This window comes from Gasterosteus aculeatus, chromosome 2 (genome assembly GCF_964276395.1).
Source record: "Gasterosteus aculeatus chromosome 2, fGasAcu3.hap1.1, whole genome shotgun sequence".
Lineage (NCBI taxonomy): Eukaryota > Metazoa > Chordata > Actinopteri > Perciformes > Gasterosteidae > Gasterosteus > Gasterosteus aculeatus.
In genome coordinates, this window is record NC_135689.1 from 14,305,700 (window position 1) to 14,317,286 (window position 11,587).

At 43.6% G+C, this 11,587-nt stretch overlaps 1 protein-coding gene across 1 annotated transcript; it reads right to left on the bottom strand.

The window, feature by feature from the left end:
- Positions 1-3,017: 3,017 nt before the first annotated feature.
- Positions 3,018-9,105, bottom strand: actr5 (actin related protein 5). The gene is made up of 9 exons (XM_040193422.2): positions 7,950-9,105; positions 6,438-6,676; positions 6,075-6,244; positions 5,689-5,906; positions 5,245-5,409; positions 4,758-4,862; positions 4,445-4,584; positions 4,171-4,303; positions 3,018-3,973 (listed from the first exon to the last, which is right to left on the bottom strand). Exons 1-9 carry the CDS (start codon positions 8,331-8,333, stop codon positions 3,635-3,637), a joined length of 1,893 nt encoding a protein of 630 aa, XP_040049356.1. The 5' UTR covers positions 8,334-9,105; the 3' UTR covers positions 3,018-3,634.
- Between the last annotated feature and the right edge of the window lie 2,482 nt (positions 9,106-11,587).

The window sequence follows — 11,587 nt, forward strand, 5'->3', positions numbered from 1 at the left end:
CCAATTCTGTTGTTTCTGATTCATTGCACTCTGGTTAAACCAACAGTTAAAACTAATACTAATACGTGTGTGTGTGTGTGTGTGTGTGTGTGTGTGTGTGTGTGTGTGTGTGTGTGTGTGTGTGTGTGTGTGTGTGTGTGTGTGTGTGTGTGTGTGTGCATAAGTATTTCAGTGTGGTCAGGTGGACTATTCACTGGACAATAACTCATTCAACCAACGTTTCACAGCTGCTTTATAGCAAAACTTCAACTAAAATCTACAGTCCCGGTATAAAACACCCACTGGACCCCCGGCAGGGTGACAGGTGGCTTTGAAAGGTTTGGCTTTATGTCACTTTCAAAGGTTGCAGTAGTGACAGGTTTGACTGAAGTAAAAAAGTATTTAGGAATCTGCAGAAACTTCTGAAACAGCTCCTGTGGAAAATTCAACTTTTCCTCTCAATGCAGATTTCATTTATGTTCATAATAATTCAATTTTTAAATATAAATAATAAAATGTCAAAGATATGGACTTTTTGTAAATCTTTGGTCTTAGGAAAAACCTTTCATAGACACCTTTAAAAACATACGGGAGAGCTTTTCATAATCAAATGACTTTAAGTGTAATATCCCTTAAACAGAAATCCCTGTGAACTCTTACCAAGGAATACTGATTGGTCGGTAATGAAAGTACTACACTTAAGTACGATATTTTCATTTGATGCTACTTTATAATGAAACATAGAACTTTTTTTTCATCTGCAATACAATTTGACAGCGATGGTTAACGTTTACCTTTTGGATTAAGAATGACATGTAGATTATTACCTATAATATAATAATTCAATATGAAACTACCCAAAAGTAAATCTCAAGCACAATAAGTAAGACCAGTAAGCCATCATGCTATAACTCCATTTCCACCCCCCACCGTTAAGCCGCCCCATCCAATTAGAAGTCGCTGGAAACAAAGTCATGATCCCTCTCAGGCTTCTCACCCTTGAACACATGGCGTCTGTGTGTGCGATAGTCTGCAGCGTTTTTTCCCCTGTGCAGAGGGGAGGGAGACAGGAAGCATGGAGAGAAAGAGGTGATTGTTTGTAACATTGGTTTTCAACCTGTCTTCACCTTGTGTTACTGTGACAACGGGACATTCTGTCAACAGGCTATTTCGAACTCTGTAACTATCAAAACAAGACCCCAAAAAGTCTTGGAGTATGGATCATACTGTTACCTCCGGAAGTATTCAGAACGTGTGACACGCAGGCTCGAGTTTTTTCACAGACAAAACAAATTGAGAAAAAATAGGATTGCCCAACCATTTAAAAAGCCCTCAATGTGCATCTGTCACTCCTCATTTTATCCTCCCCTCTGACACGGGACGGTGTGACGTGAGCTCAGTCCTGCCTGACCTGCAGCGCAGAGCTCACAGACAAACCCTCCTAATTGGACTCTAGCCAACACTATGGCACAAGCAGAGCCAAGTCAGGTCCATTACACCGGGCAGACAGAGTCCCAAGAGATGCTTGGTCGAGAATCCATTTTAAAAAGCTAATGATGACGCATATTGGTCCAAGCAGCCGATTTGACTTGTTCCTCGATGACACCTGACACGGCAGGTGTTGAGGGAGCTGACGGCAGGTAGAAAGATGGATAGAAGTGGGCACAATGTCCACCCGTCGTATGTGTTTTTCTTTTGTTTTGAGCTGGGACAAATCCTGAAGGGCTCAGAAACACTATAGGCCAACACACAGCCACAAAATGCTGTAATTATAAACTACCAGAATTTTTCCACCAGCTCGTTATACAACAAACCAAAAAGCCACACAGTAGCATCCCCCATTAGCCGAGCACAAACGTAAGCTGAAAGGTCGGGAAACCCATGATCCATTGACGCCTTTGAGTTGCACCTGCAGTTTCCTTCTCCCTGAGTATCATTAAGAAAGTATTGTTGAAATGTAGTGTAGCCATAGAAATTAATCCTGTTTACCTGCTTTTCAAAGGATTTCTTCTTCCATTTAATCCCTCTTGTTGAATTTGAGCCAATCCCCCTGCAGTGGAAGGCCTGTTTTGGCTCTGATTAGCCTTGCTCTGGCCTGCTGTGCAAACCAGGGAGTGTGTGTGTGTGTGTGTGGCTGCTGTTACTGCTGCTGTTGTTGCTGCTGCTTGAGGAGAAACAGAAGAAGCTGGCAGACTTTTGAACCCTGAGTTGTGGCACATTTTGTCACCGCATGATGCCATTAGACTGCAGAGGTCTGCTGGGTTAATAATGTTAAAGAACAAAGGGAACAAAATAGTGCAGAAAAAACACCTGCAAGTCACTTGACAGTTCTGACAGTAAGCGTTAAAACCTTTTGAACAGATGAGAGAGAGAGAAAAATATTTAGGGTTTTTGGCTGATTAAACTGTGGGTTTGTAGATTAGTAGTGTAGATACAAAAAAAAACCTTTGTTTCAACTGGCACTCAGAATCCTACATGAGTTTTTAGCATTGATGTAAGACAACAGAGAGAATGTCTCCTTCAAAGAGATGTCTGACCAGCACTTTGCTGCAGTTCTCGCATAAATCAGTCTCAGAGGAACTTTGAAACTCTTGAATTGAAGCAAATCTACTAGACATTATAGGTCAATCTAATTGTGTTATATAATAGATCTGCCACTGTAATATGCCAACAAGCTGTCAGTTTATCTGCGCAGTCTAGTGGTGTAAAATTATACTGCACACCCGTATCATAAATGCTTGCCTTCATAAGGGTCAGTTCACCCAAATAAAACAATTCCCCTAAATGTTGTTTGTGGAGCAGCAAACATTTGTTTGGGAATCAAATCCACACGTCTCTTCGTGGATGGATACAACTCAGGCAGAAAATACGTGACTTCCATAAACTAATCCTCTAATTGGTTTAAAGTGCGCTGCAGTGAAAGAAACAGAAATGACAGGACTGAGGAAGTAAATGTAAGACTTGTCATCTGTAACCAGTCATCAGACAGCTGCCTGACTTTCATCTCAACCAGTCATTCAATTAAAAGCAAACAGCTGTTTCTATCAGTGAAAATATATTTTATTAAAAACATGCAAACAACACATTCTATTTACATTGTCTACAAAATATTCCCACGAGACCTTTTCAGACCATTAACTTGGTGACCATTCAATATGAATGGCCTCTTGTGGTATCAGCAAACGTCATGGAGATGAAATAGAGCTGTTCCTTCAACAAAGTTCCAGTTATGAGTTACAAAAGTCACAGGAAACAAAAATGGATGAAGATTGAGAACAGAACAGAGGTCCATTTGCATTGATGAATAGTGGACCAGTTGGTTCAAAATAGGGAAACTCCGGTGTCTTAAAATGGTAAAAACAGCTACAGCTGTGGCACCGTACACGTGCTGCGCTTCATTACCTTTCTACAGGTAAACACAACAGATGCATTGCAGTTACAATCATGCGTGGGCAGGACCACTGTTTTCTGTTTTTAAACCAGCTGAATCAAAGAGTCTATTAAGTTTATTCTTCAAGGTAATCTTTATCTTTGATTGACCGGTTAAAAAGGTAAAAGATTACAAGTCACAAACCAAACCCAACTGGATAAAATGCAGTGAAATCCAGTCCAGACACATTGACAGCATAGACTCAACGATAACGGAGATCTCAGTTCAGGAAGTAACCAGAGTAACATTAGCAGCCACAGTAGAACAGGAGGGGGACAGGGCAGACGTAACCGTGGTGACAGCGGCAGAAGCCCCGGTAGATGTCAGCGTGGTAGCAGAGGGCTCGGTGGGGCGAGCAGGGACGGGTTTGGTGATTTTCATGGGAACAAAGACATTTGAAGCGCAGTGCTCGCTCAGGTACTCGCCGCCTTTCTCCTCGTACTCCTGTCTGCTGATCCAGCCCTCCGCTGCTGCTCCTCCCTCTCCTTCGCTAGGTGGATGCTGCATGGCCCAGTCTCTCGCCCCGTACCAGGCGTCCAGGGCCGGCCGAGACGCCATCGTCACCTGAGACAGAGTCGGTCAGAGATAAAAAAATGTGTTCACAAGATTTGGTTTGGAATATTTACAGCAGTAACGCCTCGTTAACTGGATTTTACTAGATGTTCAAGCTGTGTCAGTAGATGAGTCACATAAAATGACAAGAAACCTGACAAGCAGGAATGTGTAATGCTCCATAAGGTTTTTAAAAAAGGGCCTTGTACCTTAAAGTGTGACTGGAAGGGCCTCATAGCCAGCAGTTCTCTCTCCACTCTCTCCTTCATACCGGGGTACTGCATGTTCCCTCCTGTCAAAAACACATTGCTCACCAGCGCCTCCTGCTGCTCTGGTGTGTACCTGTACGTGGTCCAGAAGATTTATGAAAGACATCAATACCAATGTATCAATTCAAATAGTAAAAATGTCAATTAACTATCAGTTCCAAACATGATTTTTTTTTTAAAAGACGTGTTTTCCATGTGCATGATTTGTCATTACCTGGCAAGGACGTACTGCAGCGTCTCCATGAGTCCCATCTGATCCTCTCCAGTTGGCGACGGCTGGAACATGATCTCTGGACACCGCAGTCGCTCCGTCCCTACAAACAGCTGGTGGTACTCCGCCATGTTGAACACAGGCTGGAGATGAGGTGAAAGATAATGAGCGGTACCAAATGCATCGTATCATCAGCAAAAATGTCCCAGTTCCTTCACTGTGCTGGCAGATTAACATAATACGGCCCAAAATGTGTTGCCATTATTGAGGATCTAAACATCTTGTCTCGGAGCTTCCAGTGTATCTGTGCCACTACCTGAACCACATTTGCAGGTTTTTCTGGCAGCGTGTCGTCGGGGAAGTCAGAATCAATCAGAGCCACTGCGTCTCCATCGTCCATCGGTTGCTCCAGCTCGGACACCTGGCAGAGAGCAACAGAACAGCCTCAGGCTCCCTGTCAGCTGCAGCACATCGACTGCAGCAAACAAGGAAGGAGCCAGTGACGCCCCGATGACATGTGGACCTAATTAATAGTTGGTACGTTTGAATTTGACCTCAGCTCAGTGGTTCTGAAGTAGATTAGTTGCTGCCATTACTTTTGGGTCCACTTTCTCACTTGTTTATACTTCAACAATTAAATCTCATATTTTTACATGAAATACTTACAAAAAAGATCTTTTTTTATACATCCAACTGTTTTGCCAGGCAAACAGCCTCAAAAGGCCCAGATGGTACTTACAAGTTAACAAGTGATCCAGATTTTCCGATTCTGTTTCTCGCTTATTCGGTGGAGTAACACTCACCTCAATCTTTCCCTCCGCTCCGTCGCTATGCAGCAGTTTCTGTCTACCCTGCTCCACCGCCAGCTGCAGCTTGTTGATGTACGACTGCAGCTCCTCGGCCGAGTCCATGTTGAGCTCCACCAGCCTCTTGTGAAAATGATCCAACAGGCCGTCCTCCAGCAGTTCCTGCACACAAAGAAACTCTTTGATCCATGTGAAGGTCACACCTGCTACGTTCTGCTATGTTCAGCTGTGTTTCAGGCGTGTTAAAGTTATTGCTGGAGTGAACACAAACCGTCATTAGTGGAACAATTAGCCCTTAAGTGGTTCATCCATTTTTAATTGCATGTAAAGGGCTCCAAAAGGTCTTCCCTACTGTATGTGGAGTCTTATGCATATCCATGGCATCTGAAGAAACCAAAAAGGCTGGAAAATAACTAGCAGATAACGCATTAGGCCCCTTGCCTGCACTGCCAGAAGTCTGTCCAGCCTCTCTTGGTCCTGCAGCAGTTTTTCCTCCCGGCGGCGAGCGTTGATCTCCTGAAGCCGTCGAAGCTGCTGAGCCCGTCTCTCCTGCCTCTCCTCCGCACTCACACAGCCGCCCGGCACCTTACCAGAGAAGGGAAGCTGCATCCGGTGAACTTCCCGCTCATAAAACTCTGGGCTGCGCCACTTTTCCAGCTCTGTGGAGAACACAATTTGTAAAACATTAAAGGGTCAGTGGGGAGGGCATAAATGTCACTGAAGATGAAGGTCTTCAGCAATTCCAAAACCTGAACAGATTTGTGAACTTGTCCGGAGAAGCTCTAAATGCATCAACATATATGTATGTTCACACCGACACAAAGTACCTTCATGGTAATCCACAGCAGTGTAACTGTGTTCATGCAGTAGTTCCTCCACGCGGCTGAGTGTGATGGCGGCGAGGTGACCTGGGTATTTCAGCTGGAGGAGCCGCTGCAGGTAAGACGCTGCCTGACTCCCAGCCACGTTCACGCGCTTAGAGTTCACCGCATCAAACCTTGAATCGGGAGAATTTTCAAAGTTACACTCTGCCGAGCACGCAAAATGCGTGCTCGGCATGAATGCTTTGAAGAGTCTGAAACAATGGAACTAAATGGAAAAACAATGGAACTGTAGTGCAAGGAAGATGTTGTCAAAATGAACTTAAAAGAGCGAATGCAACACAGAAGCAGTTGCCTGGGAATCCTCACCTGCCGTCGATGACCGGCAGGATGTGAGAGCAGTGGTATCCTGAGGACAGAATGATGCCTGTGTGTGGTGGCTGGAGGCTCCTTTGAGTGTTGTTGTTGTAGAAACTGTACAAGCTGTCCACGCCGTAGGAGACGTACGGGACGTGGTAGCACTCAAACAGCAACTCTGACATCATCTGACGACAGTGCAGCGGGTTGCAGGGTGCCTCTGTCAGCACAATGGGGTGTGCCACGCTGCCCTGGGACAATAGGGAGTAAATAAGGCTGGTTGACAAACTGGGTGTCATGGGGAGTTTGTTTGAAATAAAACAGAAAGGCCTAAATATTACCAGCCTGCCGTCCTGTAGTTAAAACACACCGTTACTACAAAAACACTGGTTATGACTTTCTTTATTCATTACAACGTTTTTTTCTCGAGTCCATCCTCTGCTCCTCCATCACCGTCTGGTACGCTGCAGCCACAGCCAAGGACAAGGGCAGGCTGCAGCGTGTCATCCGCTCTGCGGAGAGGGTGATTGGCTGCAATCTGCCGTCCCTGCAGGACTTGTTCGCTTCCGGGTCTCTGAAGCGAGCTAAAAAGATCGCGGCCGACCCCTCCCACCCTGGACAAAAACTGTTTGTGCCCCTTCCATTTGGCAGGAGGCTGAGGTCCATCAGGACTACGACCTCCCGCCACACGAACAGTTTCTTCCCGTCAGCAGTCGGGCTCATCAACAGAGCCCGGTCCCCCACTGTCTGACTATAACACTCCACCGGTCACTCCCCCTCACACTGCACATGCCACTTTAACTGCAATTCATCACTTTGTCACTTGTCACTTTGTCTCTTGTCTGTTACTTGTTTGTTAGTGCACTTTATGCTTAATACTTTTCTTTAACTTTTTAATATTTAACATTTTTTAACTTTATTCCCTTGTTTTATACTAACCCATAGCCTTAGCCATATTCTACTAACCCATTGCACTAGCATTTCATTCCACTTTATTTTATTACTTGTGCACTGTTGTCTTGTCTGTCTATTGTCGCGCACTAACCGCCAAGACAAATTCCTTGTATGTTTGACATATTTTGGCTAATAAATGTTTCCTGATTCCTGATTCCTGATTCATGGTCTATTCTTTCCTCTGCGTTCCTAATATTATTATATTATTAGTTTTAGCATGTACAGAAAATCTTTTTTTTAATGACATTACTTTCACCAAAACATATTGAAAATTAATGAAAATAATAATGAAAATATTCATTAGAATGCAAATAATCATCAAATAAAAAAGAACACATTTCTTCAAGTAGAATTAGTTCATGTAAGTCCATTAACAGTCGGTGTAAGTCCAAAAGCAGTGGGATCAAGTGGAGAAACGAATTTAACTTTAACTGTGTATTTGAAAAGGCATTGAGATGGAAACTAATGAGATAATAAAACCGCCGAATTCAAACCCAACCCGACGTCACGTTTCTATCGGGCAGTAAAGGACGTGAGTGATGCTGCACGTGGTCACCGTCCGCCACTAACCTCCGAGCCGAGGCCCAGGTGAGTGAACACATAGTCGAACATGAGCTCCTGGATCTCGAAGTTCACCACAACGTTTCGGTCAAACTGGCTCTTCAGCAGCCACCGCAGCGGCTCCAGGTTTGGGATGTCGTTGCCGATCTGGGTCTCGCTGCGGGCGGCGCCTCTGCTGCGCGCCGCCACCGACTTGAAGAGCAGCCGCGGGGAGTCCGGCTGCGCCGCTGCGGAGGCCCAGCCGGCCCGGGTCTGGAAGGAGCCGTTGTCTATCACTATGGCGGCCGGTGTAGGTGCCAAGCATTGGTCGGGGAGGTCAAAAATCGGGTCGGGAGAGGTTTTACTGTCTCGAAATGAGAAGATTTGATAGACCGGATCTGGTTTGGAAGCCATTTTGAAAGCGCGTCACTGCAAAATATGACCGAGTGAAGACACGATATTGGTGACTTTTGGTTCCCATTGGCTTTAAAATCCGCCGTTCTAACAGGCATTCAATCTGTACACAGCGACATGTTAAAAATACAAAAAAAGAGTACCACTGTTCAATATGGACTAATACAATAAAATAGAGGCCTTGGCTTTGCTATTGCAAAATAAAATGTTTTTTTTTAATAATAATAATAATAATAGTGTATGTGCCCTTTAAACAGGTTTGAAACATTAACGTATTTCAAATCTGTATCTCTCTGTATTCGGATTTGACACATGGCTGTAGCTGCGACGTTGAAGGGGCCCAGCAGGGGGCGCTAGTAGTAAAGGGATGCCGTCCACTCCGTTGCCCTCAGCGTTTAGTGGACCACTGCCTTCCAATCTGTGTCAGCCAAATATAAAATAGAAGCATTTCAAATATATAAAATTGTCCCTCTTTTAGTCTAAAACATGCCGCATTGACACAAATTAATCTGGTGTATAATCCAGGGTCGTTAATTATCTTTCTGTTAATATTGGCATCTCTTATTTTAACTTTGATTTTATTACAATAAATGTAAAATTGGACTATGTCATCCTTGTGACACCAGAGGTCGCGCTACACCCCATTTGGGCAAACCTCTTTAGAAATGAGAAGCACTCCTCTGCGGCACATTTTAAATTCCAGGCGAGACCACAAAGTTTCCATATATGATGAAGCCATAAGAATAAAAATAAAAAAAAATGAAAAAAACCTTCATCTCAATAACCATTTGCAGTCTGTTTACAAACTAAAATAGTGTTTTGACGTCTCTCTGCCATTGTCTTCTACTTGCTCGAATCGGTGGTCAACTGAATAAACAAGGAAATGGATGAGTCCATTTTGAAGCTACATCCAAACCATGTGAACAGACATTTTCCCTTCAGGCCGTGAGATCCCAGATTTGTTTTCGCCTGCCATCCTGCTACTCCACGCTGGCCGAGTGAAGCCTCAGCTGGAGATGTGGGACACCTGCATTTAGGCTACTGTACATCCCCGTCTGCTCCACTGCACAACATTCACTCAATGCACATGTTTATGTCGGGGATCTCACGCTCTGAATTTGATTACAGTTTATCTCCTGAATGCATTCCTGTATTACAGTTAATAAACAAACTGAATCTGAGGAATGTATTAAAAAGTCTCACACGTTGTTGAACACATGAAAACACCAGTTCTATGGTGTCATTTTTTTGTACATTTTTTAAATGTCTTGTATATTAAAATGTAAATTGGAATTATGGCAAACTGTTTTGGATGCAATTGATTTTTGCTGTTCAGATTAATACATTTTAATTCAATTTATATTCTATAATATTGCAGAAAAGGTGTGGTGTGGGTGGATTTATTTCCTGGATAGCACAGATATTTTGGAGCAAATGATAGGAAGGAAAGTGTGTGTGTGTGTGTGTGTGTGTGTGTGTGTGTAGTGTTACTGTATGATGCTTGATGGTGTGTCGATGAACCACGAGCACAGTTCACTGCTCAGGCACAAAGCTCTAAGTGACTGCCGTCCCCCCCTCCTGATGCTAATAAGCAGATCTGGGTCAGCTCACCCTCTCAAACACGCACACACACTTGGTTACATTGGTAAGACGGACACATCCCCACTATCCACACATCCTCACCCACACAAACAAGCACACACAGTCACAAACTCAACTACAAATACACCCACATGTATTTCCTCTCCTCCAACACACACACACACACACACACACACACACACACACACACACACACCGACATCCATTCTCCCGATAAGGCAAGACCTGACAATGTGTAGCTGTCTGTGCACGACGCTCGCAGCTCTCTTCTTGTTGTGCTTGTCATCCCGGCATCGGTGATGAGGCGCAGGGGAACTAATAGGCTACGAGCACCCTGGGACGCCACGCGTGATGCAGAGCAGCCTCCATTTTGTGGAGGAATGAACAGACTGTTATTTCCCACCGACAGGCAGGGGAGGGAGGGGGATTTACACGTTTGGAACAATCCTGTTTAGTGTTCATGAATAATATTAATTATTTGAGATAGTAATTTGGCATTTTTAGTCTTCATTGTTCAGCGTTGTTCTTATTTAACTATTTCCTTTTTTTAGTGGCGTATGAAAGGATGTGATTTACTGATGAAATAATAAAAGTCAGTAGAAAATGTTGTAAATATTCAATGCTTTATAATTTTCTGCTTTTTAAAATAGGCCAATGAATTTTTTTAATTCAATTTGGAGTCCTGCTGTGTTTGAGTTACGTGTATATTTCTGTTTTTATGCATAAATCAGTAAGAAACTGTAATACACCAGTTTCTCCGTGACCACACAAACACTGAATATGAATGTGTAATATATATATATATGTATATATATGTACTGAATATGTAAATGTTGCAATGTGCCAAAGGCTCAATTAACCATTTTGGTATACCTGTCCATCAATAAAAGTGCAGAGGTGTGTGTGTGTGTGTGTGTGTGAGAAAGAGAGAGAGAGCGAGGAAGAGGGGGGGTGACGGATGGAGGAAGAGAGCAGTTTATGTAACAATCCTAACTCTGAGCATTTCTGAAATATCAGAGCCACACTGCGGACAAAACCCCCTGCAACCTCCATGACTCTCCTCTACACCCTGCACACCCACGCACATGCACACACAGACACACACACACGCACATCGTCTGTCACTAATCTCTTCAGTCTCTGACTCTGTAAGCCCAGCAGATCTTTTTTGGCCATAGAGTGATTAATGTGTTTGTGCACCTGTCACTATTCATGCATTCATGTATGGGTGTGAAAGTGTGTGTGTGTGTGCGTGTGTGTGTGTGTGTATTTCATGTTAGCAATCTATGTATTGTTTTGTGAATAAGATGCATATGTGTGCACAGTAGACTGATTAAATCTCATGTCAGGTTGAAGGAGGGAGTTTTGACCAAAGCGCTGCCAATGAACAGCAATGGTCTAATGAATCGTAGCTGGCGTGGCCCCCAACTCTGCATTCATAAAGTGATATTAACTCTGCTACCTGGTATTTATGGGGCGCAGATCTATTGGAGCTTTTATAAAACCAACAGAAAAAGAACACAAAAAGAGGAATTGATCACGCTGTGTCCATCTTCTCTATAACCATATCAGATGTCAGCATGCCTTAATCCAGCAGTGCTCGCCATGTGTTTTCAAAGACAAAGATAACATCATAAAAATACAGAATTTTT